Below are 27,511 nucleotides of genomic sequence, written 5' to 3'. Positions count from 1 at the left end.
AAGGATAAGGATTATGCAAAGAGGGAGTGCCTGAGGTAAGGCTGTGCTGCCTGAGGCTGCATCCCCCTCAGGTGCAGCTCTGGCAACGTTTGCTGACAGAAACACCTCTTTTCCAGTCAGTGATTACTTAGATAAGCGTGTTTTGTGCTGAATGTGTGTAATTGCTGTATATCTCCCAGAGGCTAAGGTAAAAATCTGCGCTTTTCCAAACCTCTAAAAGCAGTACCTTTGCAGGTGCTGGGTCAGCTACAGCGAGTTTATATGCAATGCAAACATATGGATATGTTAACCATAACCATCCACCTCCTCTGCATGCCAAGAGATGCGGATCCTTTAAAATCATTGAGAAAAAGGAGCAGTTGGGAGCATCCCTGTGGTTCAGGTGGTCCCAGCAGGCTGAGCAGTGCTCACCCCACAGCACTCCCACCTGGCAGCCCTGAGCTGCTCCTCCTGCTCACGCCATGTGGATGAAAGGCTGCACGTTTCTGTTTAAATATAGCCAATATTTGCTCGCTGGGAATTCTACCAGCTTTATTTATTGTCTTTGCCTCGCTTGTCATAACCCTATCCTTTGACTGCAGCACAAAAATTAATTGTCCCAGGCCTCCCTACGAGTCCCTTGTGTAGCACTGAATCAAATATCTAACGTTCGGTCGACATTGATCTTGGCTTCATTAGCTGCAGCCCTGTTTTGAGTGTTTCTAGGCAACATAATACTGGTCTTGCTGCAGAAAGGATCCCTCATCCCTCACTCGCACACCCACTGCTGACATTTTTGTGAAAACATTTGTACACATCTGCCAATCTTGCCTCTGTTGTCAGCGGTAAACAAACACATGGATGGAAGCATAGGAGCTGTAACACAACGGTGTCTGTGGCACCTGCAAAGGGTTTGGGCAAAGATTTAAAAGTGCAGATGAAACATGGAGTCGTGTCCTTGGGCAGCGCTTCTGTTTAATGTTAGGTAGTTCTGACAGGTATGGGCATGCCTTCTGCGTTCTCATTTCCTTCTGAAGCATACACTAGACAGGTAACTATAGGAGAAAGAAAAAAAAACAATCCAACATTCAAAATGTGAAGCCAGCTGTAAGTTTTTCTTGAATACGTATTCCTGTGTTGGTTCCTATAGCCCAGAGCCCTGTTTTCTCATGGAGCGGTGGGATGCTTCGCTTGTCAGCTCACTCTTGGCACCATCTGTGACACGCAAGAGCTCCCAATGAGCTCAGATTTTATCAACAGCTTCGTCGGGCTCCCAGCCATTTGCCCTTTGCTGCAACAGTAAAGTTCAAAATGGAGAAGAGTTATGTGCTTCCCTATTACTACAGGGACCAAAGGCCCATCTGAAATGCAAGTTAATTTGCTAGGCACTGCATATGAAAGGAAGCTTAGCTTGTGCCACTGATAAGAGATTTACAACTTAGATGAGTCAGAGAAGGGGAAAATGATGGGACTGTGTGATTTGCTTTAGAGTCGTTGAGCTGAGAGCCAGAGAGTTAAACCTGATTTGATCAAAGCAGAGCAGGAATTTGATTCCTGCCTCACAAGCCATAACACACTTTCTCCAACTGTGCCTATTTTAAGCTGTGTTTCACATGGAAGAGTTTCATTTCTTATTATCTAACATCTCACTTTCTGGTGGCTGTTGAAATTAGTTTATTGCAAGTGCAGATATTCCAGCTGCTTTTCAGATATCTTTGGAAAAGCAAACATGGGTGGATGCCATCAAGGGTTTATTATATTTCAAAGACCTCTGGTGCAGTTGTGGCCTAACTAAAAAAACTGTTAAAATTTGTGCAAGCTTACTCAGATTCTCTAGCAGAAATGCTGATGATGCAGCCTTTTATCATCTTACTGTAATACTTAACTGAAACTCCAGTATCTTTTTTGACACAATGGTAGCAAACTGACTAAGGATGCTATTGTGTAACGCAGCATTTCTCTGGGCCAAACAGGAAAATGCATTTGAGAACAAGATAATACCTTAGGAAGAAAGAAAAAACCCCAAACCAAACAACGCCAGTATCTGGGAGAATGACCTGACTGTATCTTTTTGTTTTGAAAAAGAAGCCCACGTGAAAATAGCCACGTGAGAAAGAAAAAGGGGAAAAGAGAAAAGAGAAAAGAGGAGGAGAAGGAAAAAAATATGAATCAGCCTCTTTGGTAGAATCCAGCACAAGGTCCCACCCTCCCCCAGCTCCAGTTACTCACATGGCCAGAAAGGCCTTGGAGAGGCACACCCAGGTTTTTCTCTTTCTGAGCCCTTCCTGCCCGCGTTATCTGCCCGAGTTTAATTTACCACGCTGGGAAGAGAACCCTCTGAAATGAAAAGGACCTTTTTCCTGCCTTTTTTTCTTTGTGTTTTTAAATAGCCCTGCAGCCTGTGCTACGGTCACAGGATGCTTTTCTGTGTAACTGTATTCTTGGCAAACTAGAAAGCTTTTTCCCCCTTCTGCTGACTGCTAAATCCTGCCCTTCTATCAGTGAATTGAAAACAGGAACCCTCCAAAAATGTGGTCTCTGATGAGGAAAATGAACTGTCTGTAGTGTATATCCTGGATAGTGCTTCAATGACAAAACATTCCTTTCCTGCACCCTCCTCTCCCTTTTTATTCTCAGTACCTTGCAAACTTCTAAACCAGGAAACACTTTCATTTATAACTCTGCTATAGTATAGCCCCAGTGCAATCTGGAGTGGCAGGGGATGTTTCAAATAACTTGGTTTCTTTTTGTTGCTCTTATTTCTTTTAAGCCACTTTCAATTAACACGGCTGTTTTGTTTAAAAGAATATTTGCAGCTTTAGCAACATCTTGGGATGCCAAGAACATTCTTATGTGCATCATTCACGATGCCACATCACAGCCCTGGAAATGGTTAGGCTGGAGCTAGAAGAGAAAGAGCAATCTCACTGCTGTGTTCATCACTCCAAAATAAGACCTGTGTGTCTGCTGATCAGCCTGAGGAATGGAGAGGAAGGGGGACCAGCAGCACTGCAGGACAGGAGTTACAAGCTGCACAGGCAGAGAGCTGGGTTACTGGAGGAAGAGGGGTGAGCACACAAACTGTGCTGGCTCGGTGCTGAGGTCGTTTCCTAACGGTAGGCTTTCAGTTTTACCAGCAGCATTCATCATTAGCAAAGGAAGTATTTTTTCCCCTGATCCAGAAGAGTTTGGCACTGTAGAGTTATCAAAAAGGGGACCAGTTGGTAGGTGATTGATGCATCGTTTTGGAATTGAGCTTTATATATTTTCAATATTGGACAGGAAAAAAAAAAGTTTCAAAGCAGCTTGAGCTGCAAAACTGAATGTTGTGTTTGCTGTGCCACACAGCAATGTGATGCTTCCCTTCCAAGGACAGAGATGGTTAGCACTTTGCAAGCAATTTTATCTGCACGTGAAACTTCTCATTAGTGCTGCCATTTTACAATATCCACCGTTCAGCAGCACTGGAACCTTCTGTCCCCTGGTCTGGTTTTGTGCTGCAAGTATTTACACCAAATTAAAATTGCAAGAATAACACAGAATCTGAAGTTTTGCCTTTCTTGCCTCCTTGCTAATGAATGACAAAATGAAGGACTTATCTGTACGTGTTACGCTGTTATCAGCTCGTGTTATTTCAGAACTTCCCTGTCTTCGCTGTTCCTCGCAGTTGCTTTCGGGTGACTCATTTCCTGTGAGGGATGAACCAGCCATTTCCTGGCTGTTGAGTGCATTGGGCTTTTTTATTTCTTCCAGCCTGTGTCGGAGTGGATTCATGTCTGGTTTGGTGATGCCCCTTCTAATTTACCCCCAGAACCACACACAAGATGCTAGAGGCACAGGTCGGTTTCTGCCCTGTTTGTGTGCCCACATCATTTCAGCTCTTTCCTCCAACCGGTGTTTCCAATTTCCTGAGCCACTATTTATTCATATTTCCCAGTGTGATTCTGACTGTTGTGGACAGCTTGATTCAACGGTGTCACCGAGCTAAGAAGAACATCTGATCATTGTAGCTGTAGCCAGGCTGAAGTACCTCAGCTCTTTCATGCACCTTTTTACTGTTCTGTTGTTGTTTTTTTACTAAATTATTCTTCTAATCTAATTTCCCAAGATTTCATTTGAATATTTAGATTCATTAGCCTGTCGTACATTTGTAATTTTGGGGGATAAAAACCCACACAGTGAGGATTCTGCCTCTTGAGTCTGAATGCAGCACATGCTGTGGGGATGCTCACTGAATAATTCATACCCTTGATGATTTATTCATGCCCAGAAGCTGGATACCTCCACTGTGACTTTCCATTAGCTCAAAGAGAATGCAGGTTCCTATTCAATTGTACCACGCTTAAAAGTACGAGTAGCAGCCCTCGCATTAGCACACAAGGCATGGGATCTTGGGCAAATAGAGCAGGGGTGCATTAAAAACCTCTCATCTTTTTTTTCCAAAGTGTTTCTGCTCAGCAACAAATGGTAAACTCCTGCCATTCCAGTGCTGTGCGTGTCACACCGAGACAGGAACTGAAATACAGGTGGATGTCCTTGCGAGTTCTTCAGCAGGGAAGGCTGGTGAATGAGCACTCACAGCCCTCCTCCAGTGGTACCCAAACAAAACGAGATGCTGTGGCCACGATGTACAACAGTCTGAGCGTGGAGGGTGGACAAACAGGCCGTGGCTGTGTGATTTGATGCAGCAGAGCTGATCCTCTTCTCCACAAGAAAATGCGGTCTTATTTCCCACTGTAATTGTTATGGATTCTGAAACAGTTGGTGCAGATGCAGTGAGATTGTTCCTCACCTCCTCAGGAAGCCCTGCAGGAAAGCTTGGGCACAAAGCAACAGATCAGACTGATCTCCTTCCAGTGCCATCAAAAATGCACCTTTAGTAAAACAGTGCAGATCTAAGGCTCCTGACCTGGGGGAGGATTCTGCAAGATGCTCAAATTCCATTCGTCTCGAAAGTAGGAAAGATGATCCCATATTTCAGCAAAGTCTCCAGGCCCACAGGCAACAATATCCCTAGCTGTGAAATTTCCTAATTGTTCCCCCTGTAATCCTGACTTCTTTTGTCCTTGAATAGGCTCTACATCAGCATAATTAAAAATGTCAAACATGCTTGAGAAACTCTCCAAGTTGCTAAAAATGAATGTGAATTTCCTCTCCACAACCTCGCTTCATCTTTCCCTTACTCTGGCCTCAGCCTTACAAAGTGGTCTGTTTCCAGCCCTTCAGCATAGTTTGCATTCCACTGCCAAGAATGAACATTTATTTATACAAACAACCATCCTTACAAGCACATCTCCCTGTGCTATCCCAGGGCAGTGAAATAAACTTCATTTCTGTCCTCTGCTGTGTTGCTGAAGTTCTGTATTTCTTTTCTTTATTCAGAGCCTTCTTGTTTTTTTTTTTTTCTCAATAAAAGCTTGGTGCAGTTCAATCACCTTCCATGCTACAGATCTGTTCAGAACGAGACCGGCATGCTCTTCTATTTCCTTACAATGATTTTATTTTATTATGCTCTAATGATGGTGCCAGTTTCCTGATAAACCACCCAGGGGGTCTCGATGGCTCGGCAAGCAGGGTTTAAAGAGATCTCACTCGTGTGGGAACTCAGAGGGCTTTGTGTAACTCAGAACTGCAAGTCCAAGTGCCTGCTTGTCTCACTGCTGCTTGGGAACCTGGTTCTCCCAGCTCCATTACTGGGCTGCTGCATGACACTGATTCTTCCATCAGCACAGGTGACTCTGTAAAAGGGATCAGTGGTAAAAGAAACAGCAGCTACCAGGTGAGCAGCGTGGTAACAGACTCCTGTGGCAGGGGAGCCTGAAGCTCATGCATTATTTCTGAAGGCTCTCCATTGCTCACCTGCCAGGCTGAGGTATTGTTCGATGAAATGCTAGCTCATCACCTCTGTCCTCTGTCGTCAGGCTGTCTCCCATTGCATCTGCTGTATAAATGGATATAACACAGATGTTAGATGACTCCAGACGAGGGAATTTCAGACCCTGAGCGCAGTTCGTTTAAATGAAAAAAAAAAAGAGCCCTAAAAGAGATAGAGAGGCACACAGAGAGCATCTTGAACATCTCCATTAGATGTGTACATCTGCAAACCGCTGCTCACTTACTGTAAGCGTGCCAGATTTGTCTGTGCGAGAGCCAGCTTCCCTTCTCAGCTGATGTAATTGTTTGTAACTAGGAGTAATATTTAGATTGATCATATTTACAATTACCTCCACCAGGGAATAAGACAGAGTGGTTTTCCAGGGAAATCTCTCACTGGCATTTTGAGGTAAGGGAGAAACAAGTGACCCCCAAAGAACATGGAATAGCCCAAGGGGAGAAATGCAGACACGGCTCTGTTTTGGAACTGCCACAACCATGCTTCCTCTCCCCCTTCCCTCGCATTCCTTTTGAGGTCCCAGATGCAGTTTATAGGTGCTTCAGCAGCACAGCTGAATTAAAGCACTTTTTTCCACATCAGTTCAAGAACAAATATTTCCAAATACATCTGAAGAAGTAATGGGGCTGACATCAGACTGCTGCATGCCTGCCATGAGGCCCGCATTGTCATACAGGCTAATAAAGACATCATTTTCCCAGGGCTTCAGCTCTATTAAGCACAGAGCTCCAAATGATTTCCTACTTGGATCAAAGATGTGTTTGTTTCAGTGCCACTTAAGTTTAAAAGGCAATACTGGGAATGAATGAAATCTCCCCAGTGGCAGCTGCTGAGGTTCAATGGGTTTGTCAGTGCCATAATTATGCAGCGGACGTCTTCTGTTTGCTGGCCCATATGTTCCTGGAGGATGTTATGTAATGGAAGCAGCACAGCAAAGCCTTGCTCCAGGGCTGAGGGGTTTTGCTTTTGTGCTAGGAGGACTTGCTTATGTTTCCAATGGCAAAAAAAAAAAATGGGAAGAAATGTTCTGATCTCAGACCAGCGTGGGTCTTATTTGCTCAAAGTAGATGGAAGTGTACAAACAGAAGCAGTCACCTACATCCAGTGTCCTCAAACCAGACTTTTAACAGGGAGACTGGCTACTTACTGTTATTATTTACGTACATTCTAGTTACAGCTGCTCTCTGCAAGTCCATGCTCCACCTAGCTAATGTTAGGAGTGGTCACTGTGATCAGTGGCACTTTGCTATGATGCTAAGAATAGATGTGGCTTCTTGTCCTGCTGCTCTGCCCCACAGCACTTCTTTGTCACCTTTAGGTCTGGGTGCTGATGAGAAATGTCTGCTCATTAAGCAGCTCTCTCCTTGTCTAGTCGATTGTACACCACATTTTCTGTGTAACAGACATGAGAGTGGACTGAGATCTCCAGGGTGTTAAAACAAGCATCAAAAGAACATCGAGACATGAACCTGCAAAACGTGAAGTCGGGGAGGATCAAGAGAGCTCAAGTTCTGTGTTGCCAAAGAAACAAAGGAACACGATATCCTCTAGGATGTTTCATATTTAATTGGGTGAGATGCTCAGACGTGGGGGCAGTGAATGCAGTGCAGTGACAGCACTGTACCAGCAGTGCCTCATTTGCAGAACCTTATGCACAGCTACCTGTGCCTTCTCTAAACATCACCTCTCGATGTGTGTTCTCCTTAAAAGCACTGCATCAACACAAAAGAGACTCCTGACGACTGGGCCATTTGGAAAGGAAGGAGCAGAGGCATATCTTGAGCACTGGAGATCTGTACTGACTTAATTCCTGTCTTTCACACACTGCAAGCAGCTGAAGTCAACTTGAACTGAGACATTCTTCCTGCGTAGCCAAGTATAGTTTAGAGGGACAGCTGTAGGTGCTCTCTCTCATTAAGGACCAGGATTACAAATAAGTATCTAACTTCATTTATTGAGAAGATACTTAATCTCAGCGTGTTACTTCTGCAACAATGTAAGACAGCTAGCAAGATTTGCCCTGCTGAGCTTTGCCTGAGCGCCGCGGTCAGCAGAGGAGCAAAAAGGCTGCAATGCAAACACAGGAGCAGGGCTGTGGCTGTAACCCAGTGCTCACAGCCAGGCCTGCGTCCCCAGAAGCACAGCACAGACAGCTGTTTGAGGAGCATATTTAGGCTGCGGGAAAGCAACAGCCTCAGTGATTTTCTCAGACATGTTAACTGATGCCTGAGTCAGCTGAGAGCACGCACTGGAAGATCCAGTAAGAGACAGCTGGCTTTATGGTTATGGGCTTGGAGAGATTTCCAAATTGTGACAATTACAGCACAGAACCCAGACCTGAACTCACTCATTACCTCTTTTTTTATCTTTCTTTCTTGAATTTAGAGGACAGACTTAATTATTTGTTCTTGCTCACACTTTGGAAAGAGTGTTATCACTGCTGCAGGACAAAGGTTGGCAAGCTCTTAGGGATGCTATGCCAGAGTGTATTTCTCTTTTCCAAATTAGTGGTTAGGTGTGTCAGTGCTGGTTTTGCTATCTCTCCAGAGGCAAGATGCCATCCACCTGTGGTATTTTTCACCTGTGAGACTCAGCTCCTGCTGAATGCAGCACTCGGGTGGGAGACAGAAACTGGGAGCTGCTGCCTGTTAGGGTGCTTCTCCAGATGATGCTGATGCCAGCTTCTGCCTCAAGATGCCACTCAGGAGTGACTGCAGACTCAGCTCTCGGGGCAGAGAACCTTCTATTCGTTTCTATTCCACACAAAGGATCTTCAAGTTGCTTTAAGATCACTTTTCTAAATAACTAATATGTTCTTTCTCTCTCTTATTCCAGGCTACCCTGTCCTCTGAGTGCTGGTGAGGTCCTTGTCTTCTCTCCCTAGATTGCAGTGCTCTGTGAGAAGCTTCCTGAAGCACCTCCAGAGACCCAGGAGGAGGTAAGGGACACAGTGACACTTCAAAGACAACAGCAGAAAATCCTGCCAGAGCAAAAGCTTCTGTGGTGGGAATTCTGCTTCCAGGAGCCACAGCAATTTAGTATCACATCCAAAGCAAACCTTCATAAACATCTGAGGTGCAAAAATGGGAATTAGCTCTTTGCCTGTTGCTAGCAAGACTGACTTTGCACCTACCCCCATACTGAGTCATCACAGATCCAAAGTGCTTCCAAAAAGGTGAAATCCTCAAGCCTGGAAAAGAGTTAAGGTGTCAGTAGTTAAAATCATTCCCTACTGCTACATATATACATATGTATATATATAGGTTAGTATGTCTCATTGTGAACAATTAGGTCTAATTCCAAGTCACGGTTTCACCACAAATATCATTTAATAACAATTTTTCTACCGCATTTCATGCAGAGTGTTTTATGAAGCATTTACCCCCTGCTTGTGGTTAGGCAATGTGTGATGCAGAACAGATGAAAAAGCGTTTGGGTTCAGGTCAAATCAAATGCACAGGTCAGTGCTGGGAACTTTGGGTGATGCTCCTTCCAGCCAACAGCACTGCAGGTTTCTCTTTAGTTCAGTAGATGTTAGGAAATGTGCCTTTATAACTTTAGCTAAAAAGACTGTCCAGAAATAGATAAAACTGCAATGAACATCAACCACGGAACAGAAGAGAAGCAAGTTTCTTCTAGCAGATTGACAAATGGGATCTTCATATTTAATCATAAAAAAAATAACGGAGAGAACAGACGCTGAAAGCACTGAAGATACGGTAACAGCCTTATCGCTGATGCGAGGGCTGCGCACGGGGAGGTGCTCAGCTGAGCAGCACCACCAGTCAGCACTGCGCAGCGCGGCGTTTTCAGCAGCGAGACAGCCCGCTTCCTTCGAGTCAGCACATCGAGTGCAGAGAATCGTGGAGTTATTTGAGGCGGGAAAGACCTTGGAGATCATCACCTCCAAGCACCAGCCTGACCTCCCGCAGCCCAGCACTGCGACCGCCCCCGAGCGCCATTGCTGTCAGCGCCCTGCTCGCCTGCGGGGCAATCGAGCAGGCGGAGCCGTGATGGTGGGCGGGGCCACTGCGGTGGGCGGGGCACGTCTATGGGAAGGACAGTATTGATTGGCGCTGCCACTGCGGTGGGCGGGGAACGTCGATGGAAGGGACGGTGTTGATTGGCGGGGAGGCGGAGGTGGGCGGGGACTTGACGGTGGGCGGGGCGCAAAGCTCATCCCGGCGGCCGAGCGCCCTCTGGCGGGGCCGCGCCGTGAGTCCGCTCCCTGCAGAAGGGGCGGGGAGGAGCGCAGGTAATGGCTGTGGTGTGCGCAGGCTTCGTGAAATGGTGAGGGTTAGAATCGTCGTAGGAAATTACCATAGACGATGATGTTACCACATGACTAGTGAAGCTCGAGCTTCCTGAAAAATACCGCAAACAGTGAGGCGAACAGCTACAAGAATGGAAAACTCTTGTACAAAGACCTTCTTGCCAACAGACATCCTCTCCTGTTAATTAAGTGAAAGATTATTTTAACACAATCGGCTGCTGGGGAATAGAGCAATTTCCCACAGTCTGCTCCCTGCTGACACAATGGGGCACTTCACCCCTAGCGCAGGTCTGGAAGGAAAAAAAAAAAGGAAAAAAGGAAAAATAAATCAGCCTACATGTAGAATAGTTATGGAAAATAACAGCCCCCTCCCTCCTGATGGCACTCATCCTAAGTGTGAGGCTGCTCACAAATGGCAGCACTAACAGGATAAGCAACACAATTGTGATCGATGCTGTAGCATTTTCCACCCAAGTAACAGATTTGCCCTATTCCAAATTCAGCTTTTACTTTTTTTTTTTTTTTTTTTTTTTTTTGCCTATTTATAGCAGTTCGTGTTTTAAAATTAATTTTTTCCTTTACTACATCTGTTTTTAGAGGCTGATTACTGCTTGTTGGAGCAGGCGAGCCATTGCCAGCTGGCTGCAGGCTTTTATTGGCTCTGTTTGAAGAAGACTTGATTTAGAGCTCACAGTTCTGTTACAAGGACGGCAGCCATGTAATGCAGACCCTCAAGAGAAGACATAATTAGGACTCGGATGAAAAAATGTGTCCAGTTCTTTGGACCAAAAAGCTCTTGCTTAAGGAATGTGGTTTACTGTATGCTAACATTTAACATTTAACTCTGAGGGCTGGTTTGTGCAATCAGATCCGGCCCTCTCTCACACAGCTGGATGTTGCTTTCTCTCAAAATACAGACATGCCACCCTGTAGCAAGTACTAAGTATCTCGGGAACTGCATTTCTGCAAGCAGGGAAGGAGAGGTGGAGCAGAACAGAGCAGAAGCGCTGAGAAGGCTGTGGCACATTGCGGGGAGGAAAGGAACAAACGTGGCAGAGAACAGGAAGAACGATGTGCTGGGAAATGATTAATCCACCCCAAAGGCCCTCGCTAAGAAGTTGTGGGACAAGTTCAATGGTTTTTGGCAGCCACGAGCAATTTCTCCTCCACCTCGGCCCCCTCCTTGCTCCTTTCAAGCCGATGTGCTCAAGCACAACTTCCTCTCGCTGCTGCCCCAGACGCCCTGTCCCTCCAGCAGCATCCCTCACCCCTTCTCTGCAGCTCTCAGGCAGCCCATCCCCTCCTCTATGCATGTTTTACAGCTGTCCTGTGTCCCTCCACCTCCAATAAGTGTTACTCAAGCAAGCAGGAACAAACAACCCATGCTGGGGGAGGGGGTGGGAGCCAAGTTTAAGAACTGCTGCTCTGTATCCTGTTTTTCCACCGGGATTGTTCCAGTTTCCTGCACTGTCTTATCTAGAGCTGAAAAGCCAAAGCTCTCATATTTACTTGCTTTGTGCATGCCTCAGCTTTCTAATCTGTGAAACAGACCTTATGAGACATAAGAGAAACACATCCAGGACTATTACAGGGTGGAGGGACAGGAACAGCGTGGTTAAAGGGCTTCCAGTGTCTGTACAATTAGGCTCTTTATTTAGTTCTCCTGCTTGCATAAGCCTGCGTACATCACAGAGAGTTTCAGACAACCACCCCCATACTGTAGTGCTGCATGGAGTTCATGGAAATGTAAAAGGGTAAAGCATGGATATTTATGTCAGGTGATTCTGGGTAGCAACCTTACTAAAGAACTGTTCTCACAAAGGACTGAATCTTTTCCCCACAACACAAACTAGGCACACGAAAGTCTTAAATAGGAAGCAGCATTTCAGTGCTTGTAGTCAGCTTTAAGGGCTCCACTGAAATGCTGCAGGCTTCTTTAAAATACCTGACCACGTTTTTGTTGATTAATCCATAGAGAAAATAAGCATTTATTCCCTTAGCATCTTGAAAGCTTACCGGTGCGGGGCCACGAGAGAGCAAAACAACTTTTTGTTCCCCTTCTTTCTCCTGGTGAGCATGAATTCACGTAACTGTAGGTTCCATTAATGCAGTGATTTCCCTATGGGTTAAAAGCAAACAAACATTCCCTGCACAGCTCTGGAATTTCCTGCTTTTCTGCACGAAGGTGTGGGTTCCACATACAAACCCCAAGCTCTGAGCCCCTTCCCCACACAGAGCCTGTTGTTGTTGGAAGCAGGTAGTGCTGTAAACACATTTTTCCCCCTTTCTGTAATTCCCCCCTTTTTGCTCAGTTCTAACAGTAAATTCAGTCTTCCTCCACTTTACAGTTTCTTTGGAGGTGCTCTCAACCAATGTAAATAAGAAAGCAGGACTGGGCTGAAGAAGTACCCTCATATGATTACCAGAGATTTTATTTGGACCTAAATCTGAAGAGAAAAAAAGGCTTTTTCAGTGAGATCAGGAAAAGGAAGACGTGTGCTTGGAGATAAGGAGAGATAAAAGCATTCCAATTAAGGGCTCCCATGATGGAAATCAAGATGATCGTCTGCCAACTCAGTAACTTCATGGCCTTGTGACCACGCACAGCTTCCATTTCTGTTACCTTTTCCCACACTGGGTAAGGGCCAAAGTGATGCATGGAAATTCTTTGTTTGCCCAAGCTGTCCTGCCCCCTGGGGACAAGTTACACATGCTGAGCTCCAAGATAAAGCTCTAACTTCAGAAAGAGCAAAACAGTTCTCCCAGAGCTTAGTTCAGCTTTTAATGGGCAGACGGAGGCTGAGGAGCACTGCAGGGAGCTGCCCAGTCCACTACTTTAAAGCAAGCAGATTTCTGTTAGAAAATTCCTTAAAAATCCTGGCTTTGCACGTTTCACAGGCTTGCATCTGCAAACAGCACTGATAATTTTAGCCCAGAATGCTTTGCTATCAATAGGAAGCCTTAAAAAGGAACGCATGGATTGATGCTCGTGTAAGAGCAGAAGGGCTTTGCAGAGCTTTGCTGACATGCACCGATTTCATTCCAAGCTGCAGTGGTTCTGATGCCTGCTGTTCATTCCTTACTGGGATGTAAAGCTGACCTGACAAGAAAGATTCGAGCTGTGCTGTTCTTGCTGAAAGGGACATTCAGTGCCACCATCCATCACCTGAGCTTAGAGAGAACTTTACAGCTTGTGCTTTGCCTAATTAGGATAAAGAAAACCTGTTAATTGTTCCGCAGGTGTTTGTTATTGCCTGGTTCAAGAGAACTCCCTCATGCTGAGCAGTTCAGAAGTCCACACCGCTTTGATGGCCGTTTGTTTTCCTTCCTCTTAGAACAATTACGCTTTTGCCTGAACATTTTGCATGCTTACTCACTCGGGCTCAGCATTCAGCAAAGCACGTTTTGCTTTGGCATCAGCAGACTGAAGCATTCATTTAAAATTCTGTGTTCCTAAGTGCTGTGCCAGCTTGAGCCGTGGAGCCGGGCTGCTGTGCGGCCCCAGAGCGTGCTGCTTTCTGGAAGTTCTGAATCGACAGAGCAAGGTTTGTGTAAACACACTTGCAGGAGCTCTTCAGCACAGGAATGTGGCCAAGCAGTGGTTTCCCAATCCCTGCGTTCTGTTTGTCACGACACGAGGGCTGCCCCCACCACGTGGCTCCTGTGTTCCCCAGCCCCACTCCTTCCTCCTGGCAGCTGGGCTGGGTGCTGGGCCTCATCCTGGCCTGCCCTGGTTGGGGGAGCACAGCATGGAGTGGGCTGGGTGCTGAGGGCACAGTGGAGCCAGGGTGCTGGCACACAGTTGGATACCTGCAGTACAACTGTGCGCCTACAGTCTTTCTCTCAGTTTAACTAACCTGAAGTAAATCCCTGCAGACAAACAGCATGTTCACAGCTTACAGAGCGGCCCTGCATCTGTCAGCTGGGATGGTTTTCTTCCATCTTCTGCAGCTGGCTTGGAAGAACAGCACACAGAGCTGGCAACCAGCCCTGCAGGCTCAAGCTCACAGCCTGCAGGGCCAGAGCTGCTCCCACAGCCAGTTCGGACAGGATTCCAGTGCACAGTGCTTTCAGTCAGGCATCTTTTGCTGCCACTTGATGTAAAACTTGTAATTAATAACAGATTAAGACTAAGCCTGGAGTAAAGGCTGCCATTACGAACGGTGAATTCATGCAGCCTCAGTCACACAGGGCATCGTGAGGCTTCTTGGCTCTGTTGCAATATCTGGACTGACAGTAAGGTGTGTAACCAGCGATGCAGGAATTACAGCATCCTTCCAGACTATGACACAGAAATGTTTCTGCATGTCAGTTTGGAGAACTTCAGATTAATAGCCACAAAGTGCCAGGGCTGGAAGGAACATCTCCCTTTTGAAATTCCATTGCCAATACTTATATTTTGTTCCAGTTATTTTGGTATGCTCTATAGGCAAATCTTCCAAATATTTACATAAGCCAAGCATTCTATATAGAGTTCTTTTGGACTAAATGTGATTGCTTACCTCTGTGAAGATACATGTCCTGTGGAAGCATCTGTTTTGGGCTGAATGTTGGAAAAAAGTAGCAGCATCTGCCAGCCAGACATTTTATATATATATGTACAAATATATTTTCTCTCTCTAAATATACACACACACGTATGATGGTTATTTTAGGTCCTGAGAGAAAAAGAAAGGATATTCTACTGAATTCCACACGAAAGAACACCCAGTGAGATAAAAACAGCAGCATGGTGAGTACATCTTACAGCATAAATTCGACCCAAACCAATTGTTTCTAGCAGAATCAGTTACAGCATTAAAATTGCAGAGTTTTAGACACGTGGATGTGAGGCCCATTTTTCAGCTTCGGGGAAGCATCCTCCCAGCAGCACAACTATGAGCCTTGTTGGCTGCAGGGAGGACAGAGGCAGAGGAGCTGATTGCTGATGCTTCCTCTTGTTGTCTTCCATCAGTGAGTACAGAATTGGTGATAGGTGCCAGCTTGCTCAGGGCACAACTCAGATCCTCTTCTGTGTGGTGCCTCCCCCTCAGCTGAGCTGCAGTACCTGCTTGGGTGACTCAGCAAGTGTGTTCACCTTAATTGTGCTGAAAATTAAGGACACATGTGAACAGCTGCTGTGGCTCAGCTGCAGTATGACAAATTCTTAAGCACAACTACTTGATCAAGGCACAAGCCCACAACTATGCATAAATTGCATTTGTATCCATTATAAACTCACCATTCCAGAACCACACCCAATTACCCTCCAGGTCTTCAAAGAGGAGAATTTTTTAAATGATGATGATTGTTTTTAAAGAAAGAACCTACTGTTTTAGAAAGGATCAAGAGAAGGATCACTGATGTGGAGTTGTTATTCTGTCGGGATGGGGCTGAAAGCAGCCCCCAGGACTGCCACTTTATGCACGTTCCCTTTCACTTAATTACTTCCAACGTGTTTTTGCAGTTTGAGAGCGTGGCTGATGAAGCCTGCAGCAATGCCAGCTCGCTTTGCAAGGATCTCTCCAACCTTGTGACCTGGGCACACACACATGGGACCATATGCGTTCATATCCCAGCCCTGGAAACCATGCAGAACGTGGGTCAACCTCGCCAGGAGAATTCTGTTGTGTGGATTTGTGGAGCTGGACATGCCTATCACTGGACGTGTGAAGATTTACACTTTGGAAGCAAGGAAGGGAACGAGGCTGCAGAAAAGAGAAGGAGGCAAACATCCTTTGGGGCTCCGTCACGAGGTGCTGCTGTAGGTGAAAGCAGGATCAGGATGGCCTCGTCTTTTGAAAGGCCTCCAAGAGACAGCGCTGCCACGGGATCACGTGGCCCTCAGCAAAAAGATTCTGTCTGCAAAATACGTAACGAACCAGCAGCCAGACCAAACCAAAGAAACTGCAAATCCATGCAACCAGGCTCTGCAGCAAAGCAGCATTTGTCAATAGCCGTAGGCAAAATCAGAACGGACCCCCACAAGGTGAAGCTAGAATACAATGAAGATCTGCACATCATCTCTGATGATGAGCAGCATGCATTGAGTGCAGAAAACCAAGAAGAGAGAATCGACCAGAATGTTCTTTCATGGTCACCACCTGAAGATGTAACTGCTGAGGTGGGTTTGCAGATGTATCGTGATCTGAAGACAGAAATTAACAAGCAGGCAGTCACCTCTACGTCTGGCTTCACCCCCATGGCAACGCCTCCCCCACCTCTTTGCTGTATTCTAAAATCTCCTGGGAGGGATCGAAAGATCCTGGAAAGCAGCTTCTTGGGTCTGGGTTCCCTCAATCCCACAGTGTCTGAAAATTCAAGAGCGAGGGATTCTGCTGGGTCAGCAGCACCAAAAGAAGATTTAGAATCGATTCCTATCTCCAACACGGAAGGAAAAGCCCAGCCAGAGCCACCTGCCCCTGTGATGTTCTTTGAGCTTGAAGCCACAGTTGATGTCCAGCAGCAAATGCACCTGAGCTCTACTGAATGCAGCCTCTCAGGAACCTTGGACTTGAATGACAATGGCACCGAGGGCTCTGCAGAGGACAGCAGGCTGTCAGGCTCTGAGCAGGCCCCTCGTCCTTCAGCCTCACTGAGCCCACAAGGCAGGAATGCCACCCAACCTCCTGAATCTTCCAAAACCAGTAAGATGCCCTGGAGCTTTAAGCACGGGAGGGTTTGTGGGCACCTTTCACTTTCCCAAGTAATTACAGGAGGGTGACTTCCTTTAGCTGGCAAAATGGGTATTGTAGCATCTAAATAAATGCGTCCTATTTAGGTCATGCCATTTCTACCAAAAGGGACTAAAAATATTCCTACACAGATAATGCCTTTTATTGAGATAGCTTTAACCCACTTTGAATATCTTGGTCTTTCATTTGGTATCACCATGCAGTATGTTGGCTGTACTTAAGACAGAACCCCTGTGAGAAACTGGAACCAGAGATGTGAACTCTGGTCTCACAGAAGGAAAAAAAGAATGAGGAAGTAACTTTCAAAGCAACAAAACAGAAATTTTGGCTGAAACTCTGGCTTAGCATAGCTGTGTGCTACACCGGAGCCTTGCTACCACATACCAGCTCCACATCATTTGATTGAATGATTAAACACCTCAAATAAAATGCAAATGCCCAGGTTTTCAAGGGCATTACAGTGAGCCACATCGTTTGCATTGGTAACTGTTTGCATGCCTGCAGGTGCTGTTCCATGTCAATCCATGTAAGCTGCTGGCTAGTCAGTTTCATGGCTTGGTTTTCCAGCAGCCAGGTGTAAGCACTGAGGCATCCATCCCTTCCCATGGACTGCTCACTAACAAAACAGAACAGGCAAAACACTGAGACAGCAGCACAGCAGAATCCACCTCCATCCAGTCACAGCATTTTATGATTGCTAAGCACATACAAAATAGCTCAGTGCCAGAAGAAGAACTTCTAGAGGTTGGCTTAGAACCCTTTTTAATCTATCCTTTCTTCAGCCCTGGAAAAATCACAGGTGGGCAGATGGGGCTCTACAGCAACCCAAAGAACTAATGTCTCATGCCATGTGGAACTTGTAGATGTGGTACTGCACAGCAACTTAGAAAGACCCCAGCTGGCTTCCCTTCCTTTAAACATATTATTCATCTTCTCTTCTTCCTTACTATTCACCCCTAACTTTGGGTTCACGCTTTTATTTTACAGTGAGAGCTTTCCTGCCCTGAAGAGATTTCAGGGCAGAGGAAAGCTTTGAAATATGTCTTACATAATGAGGTCCAACATTTTCAATGTATGAACTGCAGGGCGCTCGGTCCTGAGGCAGATGACAGGATCCACATCCAGGCTGCCTCCCATTCATTTGAACAGAGCAGACTTTGGCCCCTGGGGTCACCACGAAATACAAGCCAGAGCAGTTGCAAATTGCTGAAAGCACACCAGGGCCATTTTGGCTTGTTTGAACTTTGTGGCTAATGCTGCAGCAGCAGGAGTGGAGCTGCTGGTTGTGAGCATGGTTATGACCTCAAAGTCAGCCAGGGCAAAATTCAGTCCCTTACCGACAGAAAGACAAGCCAGCAATGACAATTACAGCTCCCAATAATTCTCTCCTAATTAAAACATGATTCAAAAAGAAAATACCTTGCAGTTACCTGGATGGCAGCATGCAGATTCACCATTTAAGTGAGGAAGAGAAGACAGGCTGTCCTTCCACGTCCAGACGAGTGCTGCAGAGCGGTGTGGGCAAGTCAGAACCAAAGCTTTAACGGAGAGGCTTTGTGACTGCCTGATTTTTAAAGGGAAGGGGAACATTATTCTGCATCTCTTTCTGTTTCACTGATCTCCTCGCTAGCTGTCACTGATCACAAAGCTCTTTCTTATCTTTTAGATGTGCTGAGCAAGAGAAACAGCAGTGCTGCCAGCATCAAAGTTTTCCGAGAGTGGCTGGATGTGCACTGCCCTTCTGAGACACGTGAGATCCATAAGCTGCCACCCAAAGACCTTGATCATTACCTGGCCTTGTTCTACACGTCTGCAAAGAAAAAGAACGGCATGGATTTCTCCCCTGGGTCTTTGCGGTTCTTTCAGAGCAGCATTGACAAGTACCTGATGGAGCACGGTTATGAGTACAGCGTGGTGAGAGGACCCGAATTCAGGGCATCTCAGGAAGCCTTGAAACAGAAGCATCAGTTTCTGTCTCAAAGAGAGAGAGAGGAAAATTGGGCTCTTTTGGAGAACCTGACAGATGAGCACGTGGATAACCTCTGTAAGAAGGGGCTGTTAAGTCAGACCGACCCACAGGGCTTTCTGCACCTGATGTTTGTAAATATCATTAGGGGGTTTGGGGCGAGCACACACAACCAGGGCCACAATCTGTACTGGGGACAGCTGGTGCTCAGAAGGAACGTGGCAGGGCTGGAGTACCTGGAGTGGAAGCACGACCTCAATGCAGAGGAAGCCGCAGGGCCATCGGCTCCACTTCTCTTCGCCAGACCCAACAACCCCAAAAGCTGCCCAGTCCAAGCTTATAAGAAGTATGCAGAGAGGAGGCCGGGGGACATGCTGCACGATTATGACCCGCTGTATCTCTCCCCCAGACACATGTGCTCCATGTGGGACCAAGTGTGGTACAGCAGGAAATCGCTGACCAAGGCCAAAATGGGGAAGATGCTGAAAGTCATTCTCCAGCAAGTCAAAGCGTCTGAAAAGAAGCTCAGGAAATAAAGGCGTCCACTTAATTTCTGCTGGAAAGGAGCGTGTTCTGAAGTTGGGTTTGAGAAGTTTTAATAGCAATGTTTAGCAAAGGTTGAACGTCCATCCCTTAGAACACAACGCCTACAGGTTTGCACTGCTTTCGTTCTCAGGTGAAGTGAAAAGCTGTTGTTCTACAAACAGCACTGATAATTCAGTTAGTTAGAAAAGAGGTGTGAAGTTTTCGTGTTTGCACAAAGTCAGTGTTCTGCAGTTATTAGTGATGTGATAGAAAGCTGGCATTAACTGAGATAGGGCTCGTTAGCTGACACAATCGACTTCCTCAGCTGTCCAATTGCCATTCATTCAATATATTCTCTCCCAGTCCAGGCAAGTTGTTGGATTGAATTGTTGATGCACTCGAATAAAACAGTTTTCTTGACATTGTTTGCCTGTCCTAAAACAGCAGAACAAAACAAGAAGATGCCGACAGATCAGCCTTTCATTTCCCCTGTGCTGATCTGTTCAGTCCACACCCCAAAGCTGGCTCATGGGAGGCTGACACCCCACAAACCAGGTGGCACCACCCCTCAGCAGAGCCCTTCTCACAATCACACCGCTGTCTTTTGCTTCCCTGGGCCACCGTGAGGAAAAAAAAAACCCAAACCACACAAAAAGCCAACAAGCTGATGGGGCTGGGGGTCCCTTCCCACCCCCATGCTGTGGTTCTGGGATTGCCAGGCTCAGAGAGCAGGAATGTGGGTGCTGAGCAGCCATTCCAAAGGAAGTGACTGCTGAAGGCTTCTGCAAAACTGCTTTCTTTTCCCTTTTTTTATAGGGGGGATTTCAACCCACCCCCCTCCACTGTCGGTTCTGAGACCGAAAGGGGAAGCAGCAGAAGGGAACCGTGCTGCACCCGTGAGCAAAGTGCAGCAGTGCTTTCCTGCAAGCAGGAGGGGAGTCCTGCAAAGCTGCTGCCCTGGGGAGCAGCACGGCGTCAACGCGGGCCCCCAGCACTGCCAGACACACAGACTGCACCAAGTGAGAGAGACAACTTTAATAAATTAGCAATATAAACAGCATTAATGTGTCATCTATGGCTGTGCCTCAGCAGATCAACGACTCAATCAGAAGCCTCGATTTCTCCTCGGTGTTGCATGTCAGCCCCGGGGCTTTCCTGGGTGTTGCCTGAAAGCCTAAAACCACTCCAAAACAAAACATTCACTTTTATAAGCCACAAACACAGCTTGCAATGAGAAGGACCTTCAATCACCGTATGATTTCTCTCCGTCCAGCCGCCTCCTTGCAGAAGTAATTAAAACAAAATGATCAGCCTTTAAACAAAATGATCAGCGTCCCCGCCTTTAAATAAAAACAAACTATGGCTTCACCTCGAAGGGAAAAAGGTGAAAGCAATTCGGATGTCGAACGGATCGGATCAGCCGCTGGGATCTGCGCAGCCCCCCCTCCCCCCCGTTCAGTCGCTGTCGGTGCTCAGCTGCCCGCTCTCCCAGCGCTGCCCCATAGCGCTCTGATGCCGCACCACCCGCGTGCTCTCCACCACCTGCGGAAACAGAACGCTTTTATTAAATGAAGAAGCTCTTGATTATTATTATTATTATTAATTAGTTATTTGAACAGCCGCCCCGCTCGCAACCAACGCTCCCAGCCCCGCGCTCCGCTGCCCCCCCCCCGGCGGCTGCGGGACGAGCAGGGCCGGACTCAGCCTTCAGCCCCGCACCGCATCATGCGGCACAGCCCCCCCCGGAGCCCCAGCACAGACAGGGCCGTACCTCCGTGTTGATTCTGTCAATGGGTTCGATGCCCGCGTACTGAGAAAAGTGAGAAACAAAAGTTCAGCGCATCCTAGGAAAAGAGGGAAGCGCCTTTCACACCACCGGGGCGCTCCCACCCCCACGTCTCACCTTGCCCTCCTCCTTCGTTCTCCTCCTCCTCTCTTCCGACGGGCTGCACCGCAACGAATCGGGGCCGGAGCTCTCGGAGCAGCTCAGCCTCAATGGGGTGAAGGACGAGACCAGGCCCAGAACGCCCGGCTGCTGCGGGGCCAGGACTGGCGAGCTGGACACCGAGTAAGAGCCGCTGGTACCCGAGGCGGCTGCGGACAGAGAGAGAGAAAGAGACGCTGCGTGCGGAGCTCCGCGTCGTCCCTCCCTGCCCTACAGCTGACGGCTCGCTGCCCGCAGCCCCGCACTCCGACGTGCCGTCCTGGCGCTGCGGGACGCGGCACGGTGCGCTCCGGTCCCCAAACGGACACCGTCGGACACGATGAACGCGGTCAGCCCTGCTCTTACCCGAGCTGTGCCTCGAACGGGAGCTCTCCCTGGACGTGCCGTCCTCGCCGTCCATCAACCGCCTCCTCCGCTGCTCCTGCAGCTCCTCCTCTCGCTGCAGATCGCGGAGGATCTCTTTGTCGATCAACGCCGAGCGCTGCGGTCTCCACGTGCGCAGGGTGTACTGCTCATCCCGGCCGTGCTCACCGTCGGGGCTCCGCTCCCTTCTCGCTGCGCTCCGCGTGCCCATAGCGTCGGAGACGGAGATGCGGGGCTGCCAGAAGCTGAGGGCGAAATGCTCTTTGCGCAGGACGGGGCTCGGGGTGGAGCCGGGCAGCTTTCCTCCCGCGGAATCCTCCCTCGCCCTCGTGCCGGCGGAAGAGCGCTCGTACAGCCAGAGCTCATCCCGGCCCCGTTGGTGCGGAGGGGTCGCAGCGGGGCTGGAGAAGGCCTTCCCGGTGCGGGTGCCGTCGCTAAAGCCGTCTCCGGGGCTCCGAGGCCGCTCGGTCACCCAGCGGCTGGAGGACGGCGGCTGCTCCTCCTGCTCGAAAACCCTCCGCAGCTCGCCCAGCTCCTGCGACGTGCCGCGGTCGTAGAGCCCCGGCAGCCTGCCCTGCCTCCGCAGGTCTTCCTCACGTTTTGTTTCCTTTTCTATTTCCTTCTGGACGTTAAAGGATGCGCGGCCTTTGTCCTTCCCTTTCCTTCCCTGAGCTGGGGCCGCGTTCAGGGACAGCAGTGGTTTGGTCTGGATCTCCACCAGCTCGCTGCTGGACGTCAGCCTCTGCATGCCCCGCTCCTTCCATAGGCTCTCCTCCCTCTCCATTGCCCGCCGGATCTCCCTCTCGATGGGCGTCTCACCGCTGCCCTCCTCTGAACCCCTAGCATCATCCTTTACATCCCCGAGGCCATTTGGGACATCGCTGCCATTGCTGCTGTATTCAGCACTGTACATCTCCCCCAGCCCCGAGTCCAGGTCGTCCCTGGACGATGCTCTGGCCAGGCCAAGTGCTTTCCCTGTGGGATGTGACACGTTGGTGTTACCCTTCCCACGGGCATAGCCATCCTCCTTCCCCGAGGCCTGGTGCTGCACGCTGTACACCGTGTAGATGCTCTGGTCCATCCTGCCCTGTGTGGGCTCTGTGTTGTCACCACAGCCCCTCTCAGCCCTCGTGGTGGTGTCAGGGCTGTGCCACTCCTGCCTGGAGGTTCTGACCGTCACCTCCGGCCTTGGGGACGTGACGTACCCTGGGCTGAACAAAGCACCAGGGCTGCTCTTCTCCAGCATGAGGAACTGCTGCCGTGCAGCCGAGAAGTTGATCTGCTCCCTGTCGATGCTCTCCGGGTCCACGGTTGTCACAGCCCGACCCGGGGAGGGCTTATCAAAGTGGATGGCAAAGGCACCGGGGACGCCGTGGCTTTGCCCACCTGCGGTGACGGAGCTCAGCTCATCCGCGGAGCTCCACTTCTCAGCCATAGTGGAGCTCTTCCGCACCACTTGGCCCCGGATCACCTCCCTCCTCTTGTCCTCCAGCTCCTTTGCTTTTTCGGGGGAGATGTTTGGGGGTTGCAGCCTATATGGGTCCGGCTCATCATCCTCGTACAGCTTGGAGGGCTTCCTCTCCCCCCTGTAAGCCCTCAGGTCATACAGGTTCCCTGACCGCACCACCTCCAGCTGGGACTCCCTGTCTGGGGATGGGTTCCACACATCCTTCCCAGTCTCCAGGAAATACGAAGGTGACTTCAGCCTGCTTTTCTGCTCGTAGCCGTTCTCCTTCTGGCTGCTGTAGTCAAATATATCATCGTCTCCATCCATGGATGCATCGTTGTGGTCGCGTGTGTGCGGGAACTGGAAGACCATGTGCCGGGTGACCCTGTCCATCGCGCGGCCGCTGTCAGCATCCAACGCTTTGCTGAGCTCTTCCTGGTGCTGCGTGGGCTCTGCGCTCACCTGGGGGTGTCCGGAGTGCAAAGTGAAATCCTGCTGGCCCTGCGGGTGGAAGAAACATCAGGTGGGGCTCAGGGAGCAGCACAGCTCCCCCTGACTCAGAACATCCTCACCCGCAGCGTCACTCCTATGAGCAACGCCCGAAGGCAGACGCCATCACATGAAACAACGATGTTGTAAAACTCTTTTGCTCCATTGACCTACAAATGGCAGTTTTTGGGCAGCGGTCGTTTGCAAAGGGAGCTTCCAACACCCACACCCTGCCCTCAACCATGGGCTGCCATGGGTACCGTTGGGTACGTGGCCTCACGGCTGGGATGGGTGCTGACAACACCGTCCTGGGAATTTCTTGTCCGTTTACAGAAAGGAAACTCCAAATAACTGCAGTCGTTGAAACAGTAAAGATAACAAAAATGGTTTCAGGGCTCATAAAAATAGGAGACTTTAACCCATGTGTCACACAAAGGAGTAAACATCTACCCTGACCTTGGCACTGATCCTGCTGCTACTGACTGGGCTGAGGCTGGATGAGAAAGCAGCTGCCAGGGCAGGGCAGGGTGGCACAGATGGGTCCCAGCCCTGCAGCACTCAATGAAGCACACAATGCAGCATGCCATGCAGTATGCAGTGCCTGCCCAGCCCTGTGCTGGGGGACACAGAAACCCAGCAGGAGCTGGGTGAGCAGCACCTCGTGCCCTCTGCTCGCTGCATGCCTTTGCAGTGCAGTGCTGCAAGGTGCTGCATTCCACCCCCCTGCCCTGCTGAGGTATTTCTGCCCCTTTCAGGATGGGCAGAACCTGGGGATGGGCAGCACTGATGCCAACAGGAGCAGTTGGGGCATCAGAGGTGCTGTGCAAACCCGGCTCTGCTGGGAAAGGTCTCTCCTGGCTGCTCTGTGCCTCGGCTAAATTCCTGTAACCTCGTTAATTCCCTGCCTGTAATTCGTTATTGCTGTTTTACAGCCCGTGTGGTGAACCAGGTAATGAAAACTCACTGCCTGCCCACACCTTATCACACCAGGAAGGGAAGAAAGTCCTCACTGAGGGTGACACAGTAACACCCAGCTGGCCTGACCCTGGCATGCATCGTACCAAAACATCCACGCATCCCATGCGTATGGGTGCTCCTGCTCCCAGCCCTGCTGCTGTGCTGAGACACACGGGAGCCAGCTGGGGTGCCGCAGTCAGCCCTGCACCTGCACCACACGTAGGGTTGGGGTGCACACACACCTCCTGTGCCCACCCCTGCCCTCAGCCCTCTCTCCTGCCCCGCCGCGCTGCACTTACAGTCCTGGAGCCATTGGTGTGGGGGTCCCATGCCCTGGGCTGGCTGTGGAGGGTGCCCAGCTGGGCTGTGTGCTTTGGGGAGTGGCTCAGTGGTGCGGGTGCTGCGTGGCCCTGATAAGCTCAGCCAGCCCCGGTGGAGGAATTCCAAGAATTCAGCTGGGCTCATCGCTGGCCTCTGTTCAGTCTCCTGTTCCCAACCCCCCACGCCACCCACAGCCCTGTGCAGGAGCTCCCACGCCTGCAGAGCCGCTTGGATCACAGCTCTGATGGCTGATGCACCAATGCAGCAGTGCGCATTCATGCACCGACCACGCGCTGCTGCACCAGTGCTCAACTGCGCCGCTGCACCAATGCAGGGCTGATGCTCCTGCACCCCTTCCTCCGGGCACCATCTGCCTTCCTGCAGCTACAAAAGCCCCAACAAGAGGTGGAGTTACAGCTCCTCTGCTCCAGCCACGCGCCCTGGCTCTGTGGTTGGCTCAGGTGAATCTCGAGCTGCTCCCCCGAGGCAGGGTGGTGCCATGGGGACGCGGCCGCTGTGCCACCAACATCTTGCTGCCCACAGGCAGAGCAAACACACAGGCAGCTCTCACTCTCCTGTTTACACCCTGGGGCCTCTCCTAGCTCGGTGCTCACCGTGCCAGCTGCCTGATAACCCCATGTTTGCACAGGTGGGGCTGGGCAGGCGCTGGCATTGGCATGGCAGCCTCGGTGCTCCTGGTCCTGTCATCAGCTCCCCCCTCACCCCCCCCTCCCTCTTCTTTCCTGGGAACCACATCCCCTGCCAGCAGGGAGCCACCCTGTGTGAATACAGGAACACGGGGCCTTCGCATCCAAAGGCTGAGGACGGGATTGCAGTGCAGTGGCTGTGGTGATCTCAGTGCCCTTGGGCCCAGCAGAGCAGCACTGTCACCATCAGCTCTGTCCTGAGCCCAGCTCCCAGCACCAGCACCCAGCCTTGCGCCAGGCATCGTGGCTGACCCTAGGAAATGCCACTCTGTGCTCTGCTGTTCTCTTTGGGGCAGGACATCCCCATCCCCATCCTGACTGCCCCAGCCTTATTCTCACCGAACAGATCCCACCCATCCCACGCAGCCCATCCCTCCCTGCCTGCTGCTTTGGGCCCAAGAGGAGCAGCAGTGCCATACTCTACTGGTCCTGGCTGTGGAGCACTTGGAAATCCCATTTACCCCATCCAGCCCCATACCACCCCACAGCTCCCATGGGAGCAGCCCAGCACCCCCTTACCACGCAGACGGTGTCGGTGGCACGGCGACCTGCAGCTCTGTGTTTCCGGGAGGGAAAGCAATGCCTGTTTTACTGTGGGGCTGAGACAAAGTCCACGCCAGCGGCCGCGGAGCACCACACCCTGCAGTGGGCACAGCCGTGTGTGCACAGCCCTGGGGCAGCTCTGCCAGCGGGTTCAACTGGGCAAGGGTCCCAAATATGCCCTGGGATCCCGGGCATGACCTGATGCCAATGCTGCCCCCTGGGTGGAGTGAGATCCGTGGGACCCCCACCAGTGCAGAGATGGGCGGAGAGGTGTAGCCACACAGTGGTGATCCCCTGAGGTCTGTACCCCAGCACTGTTCCCTTGGGATAACAGGTCCCCGACTGCCACATCCCCATCACTGTGCACGCAGCATCACGCCAGCATCGCTCCCCTCCCAGCATTCCACAGCCCGTCCATCCTCCTCTTCCTCCCCACTCCCCCTGGCAGCTGGCTGGGAATGGAGAGAGGACAACCAGAGCCCCTACCCTCACCTCCACCCTGGGCTCCAGAGTGGCACAGAGGACCTGCCGTGGTGAGGAGTGCTTAAACATCTTCACTCCTCCGTGCTGCTGTGGTTCTGGGAACAGCCACCTCCGTGGCAGTGGCAGGGGATGCAGGGAGTGAAGGCTCTGTGCCCAGCTGACAGGAGGGGAGGGAGCAAGGGGTTGCATCCTGCAGCAGCCCGGCCGACTGCAGCTCTGCCTCCACCACAGGCAGGCTCAGCCGCTGCACTTTGGGTGCATGGGGCACTTGGTGCCAGTGTGAGGACAGGTAGGGATGTCCCACAGCCCTGCTCACAGCTCTGACCACCCAACACAGCTTCACCGAGCCTGCAGTGTGCTGAGCTGAGGGAAGAGCTGCACAGGGGGAGTGGGGAGACAGGGCCAGACGTGCTGCATAGCCTGCTGATGGATCTAATCCGTGGCACTTTGTGGGAATGGCACATCCCACCCCCATCATCCCCATCATCACCAATCCAGCATCCCAACCCCCAGCCCAGCCCCTTCAACCCCCCCATGCCCAGATGCTGAGCACAGCTGGAGGTGCTCCGGTCGGCTTGCTCCCCAGTCAGAGGCAGAGACAGCGGGCTGGTTATTCACACAGTTTATTTGCTTGGTTCAGGTGTCTTACAAACAACGGGGGGGGTGGGGGGGTGGGGAGGAAGGGAAACTTCAAACGGCTTCATCACAGGTAAAAAGCATGGGAGCGCAGGAAGTGCACTTCAGCTGAGCTGGGGGGGAGGGATGGTGTGAGGCTCTGCAGGCTGGGGCTGGGGCACGGCTGGGTCCTCACTGCTGCTGCCCCCCAGCCCCAGCCCTGCAGGGCCCGGTTCTGCTCCTGCCTGGGGTCGGTGCTGGGCCCAAGGGAGACTGAGGAGCAGTGGGTGCTGAGGGTGGGAGGAGGCCCTAAGTTGGGGTCAGCACCCAG

General features: G+C 50.2%; 2 protein-coding genes and 1 long non-coding RNA gene across 3 annotated transcripts; 1 reads left to right on the top strand and 2 right to left on the bottom strand.

Moving 5' to 3' along the window:
* Positions 1 to 449: 449 nt before the first annotated feature.
* On the bottom strand, positions 450 to 14,691 carry LOC122169637. Its single transcript, XR_006171603.1, has 4 exons — positions 14,648 to 14,691; positions 9,006 to 9,062; positions 5,839 to 5,920; positions 450 to 5,717 (listed from the first exon to the last, which is right to left on the bottom strand). It is a non-coding gene; the product is annotated as an uncharacterized LOC122169637 (long non-coding RNA).
* An 855-nt stretch (positions 14,692 to 15,546) lies between these two features.
* LOC122169631 (uncharacterized protein KIAA1958-like) lies at positions 15,547 to 19,708 on the top strand. Its single transcript, XM_042835939.1, has 2 exons — positions 15,547 to 16,771; positions 18,486 to 19,708. Exons 1-2 carry the CDS (start codon positions 15,547 to 15,549, stop codon positions 19,319 to 19,321), a joined length of 2,061 nt encoding a protein of 686 aa, XP_042691873.1. The 3' UTR covers positions 19,322 to 19,708.
* Positions 19,709 to 20,330: 622 nt separating this feature from the next.
* On the bottom strand, positions 20,331 to 26,124 carry LOC122169630 (mitotic spindle positioning; the record flags this gene model as incomplete). Its single annotated transcript, XM_042835938.1, has 5 exons — positions 20,331 to 20,852; positions 21,082 to 21,120; positions 21,214 to 21,404; positions 21,601 to 23,566; positions 26,059 to 26,124. Coding segments are annotated over 5 exons (2,349 nt in total), but the record flags the coding sequence as incomplete, so codon positions are not given.
* Positions 26,125 to 27,511: the final 1,387 nt, after the last annotated feature.

The sequence above is a fragment of the Centrocercus urophasianus genome, unplaced genomic scaffold (genome assembly GCF_019232065.1).
Source record: "Centrocercus urophasianus isolate 14NV4802_14NV808 unplaced genomic scaffold, USGS_Curo_1.0 seq_56, whole genome shotgun sequence".
Classification (NCBI taxonomy): domain Eukaryota; kingdom Metazoa; phylum Chordata; class Aves; order Galliformes; family Phasianidae; genus Centrocercus; species Centrocercus urophasianus.
The sequence above is the reverse complement of the archived record's forward strand: the minus strand, read 5'-3'. Positions and strand labels throughout refer to the sequence as shown.

What these genes read in the sequence shown, in the direction of transcription:
- LOC122169631 (XM_042835939.1), top strand. Translation starts at nt 15,547, where the DNA reads ATGCACGTTCCCTTTCACTTAATTACTTCCAACGTGTTTTTGCAGTTT. An exon ending in TCCTGAATCTTCCAAAACCA is followed by an intron (nt 16,772 to 18,485) that starts GTAAGATGCCCT and finishes CTTATCTTTTAG; the next exon opens with ATGTGCTGAGCAAGAGAAAC.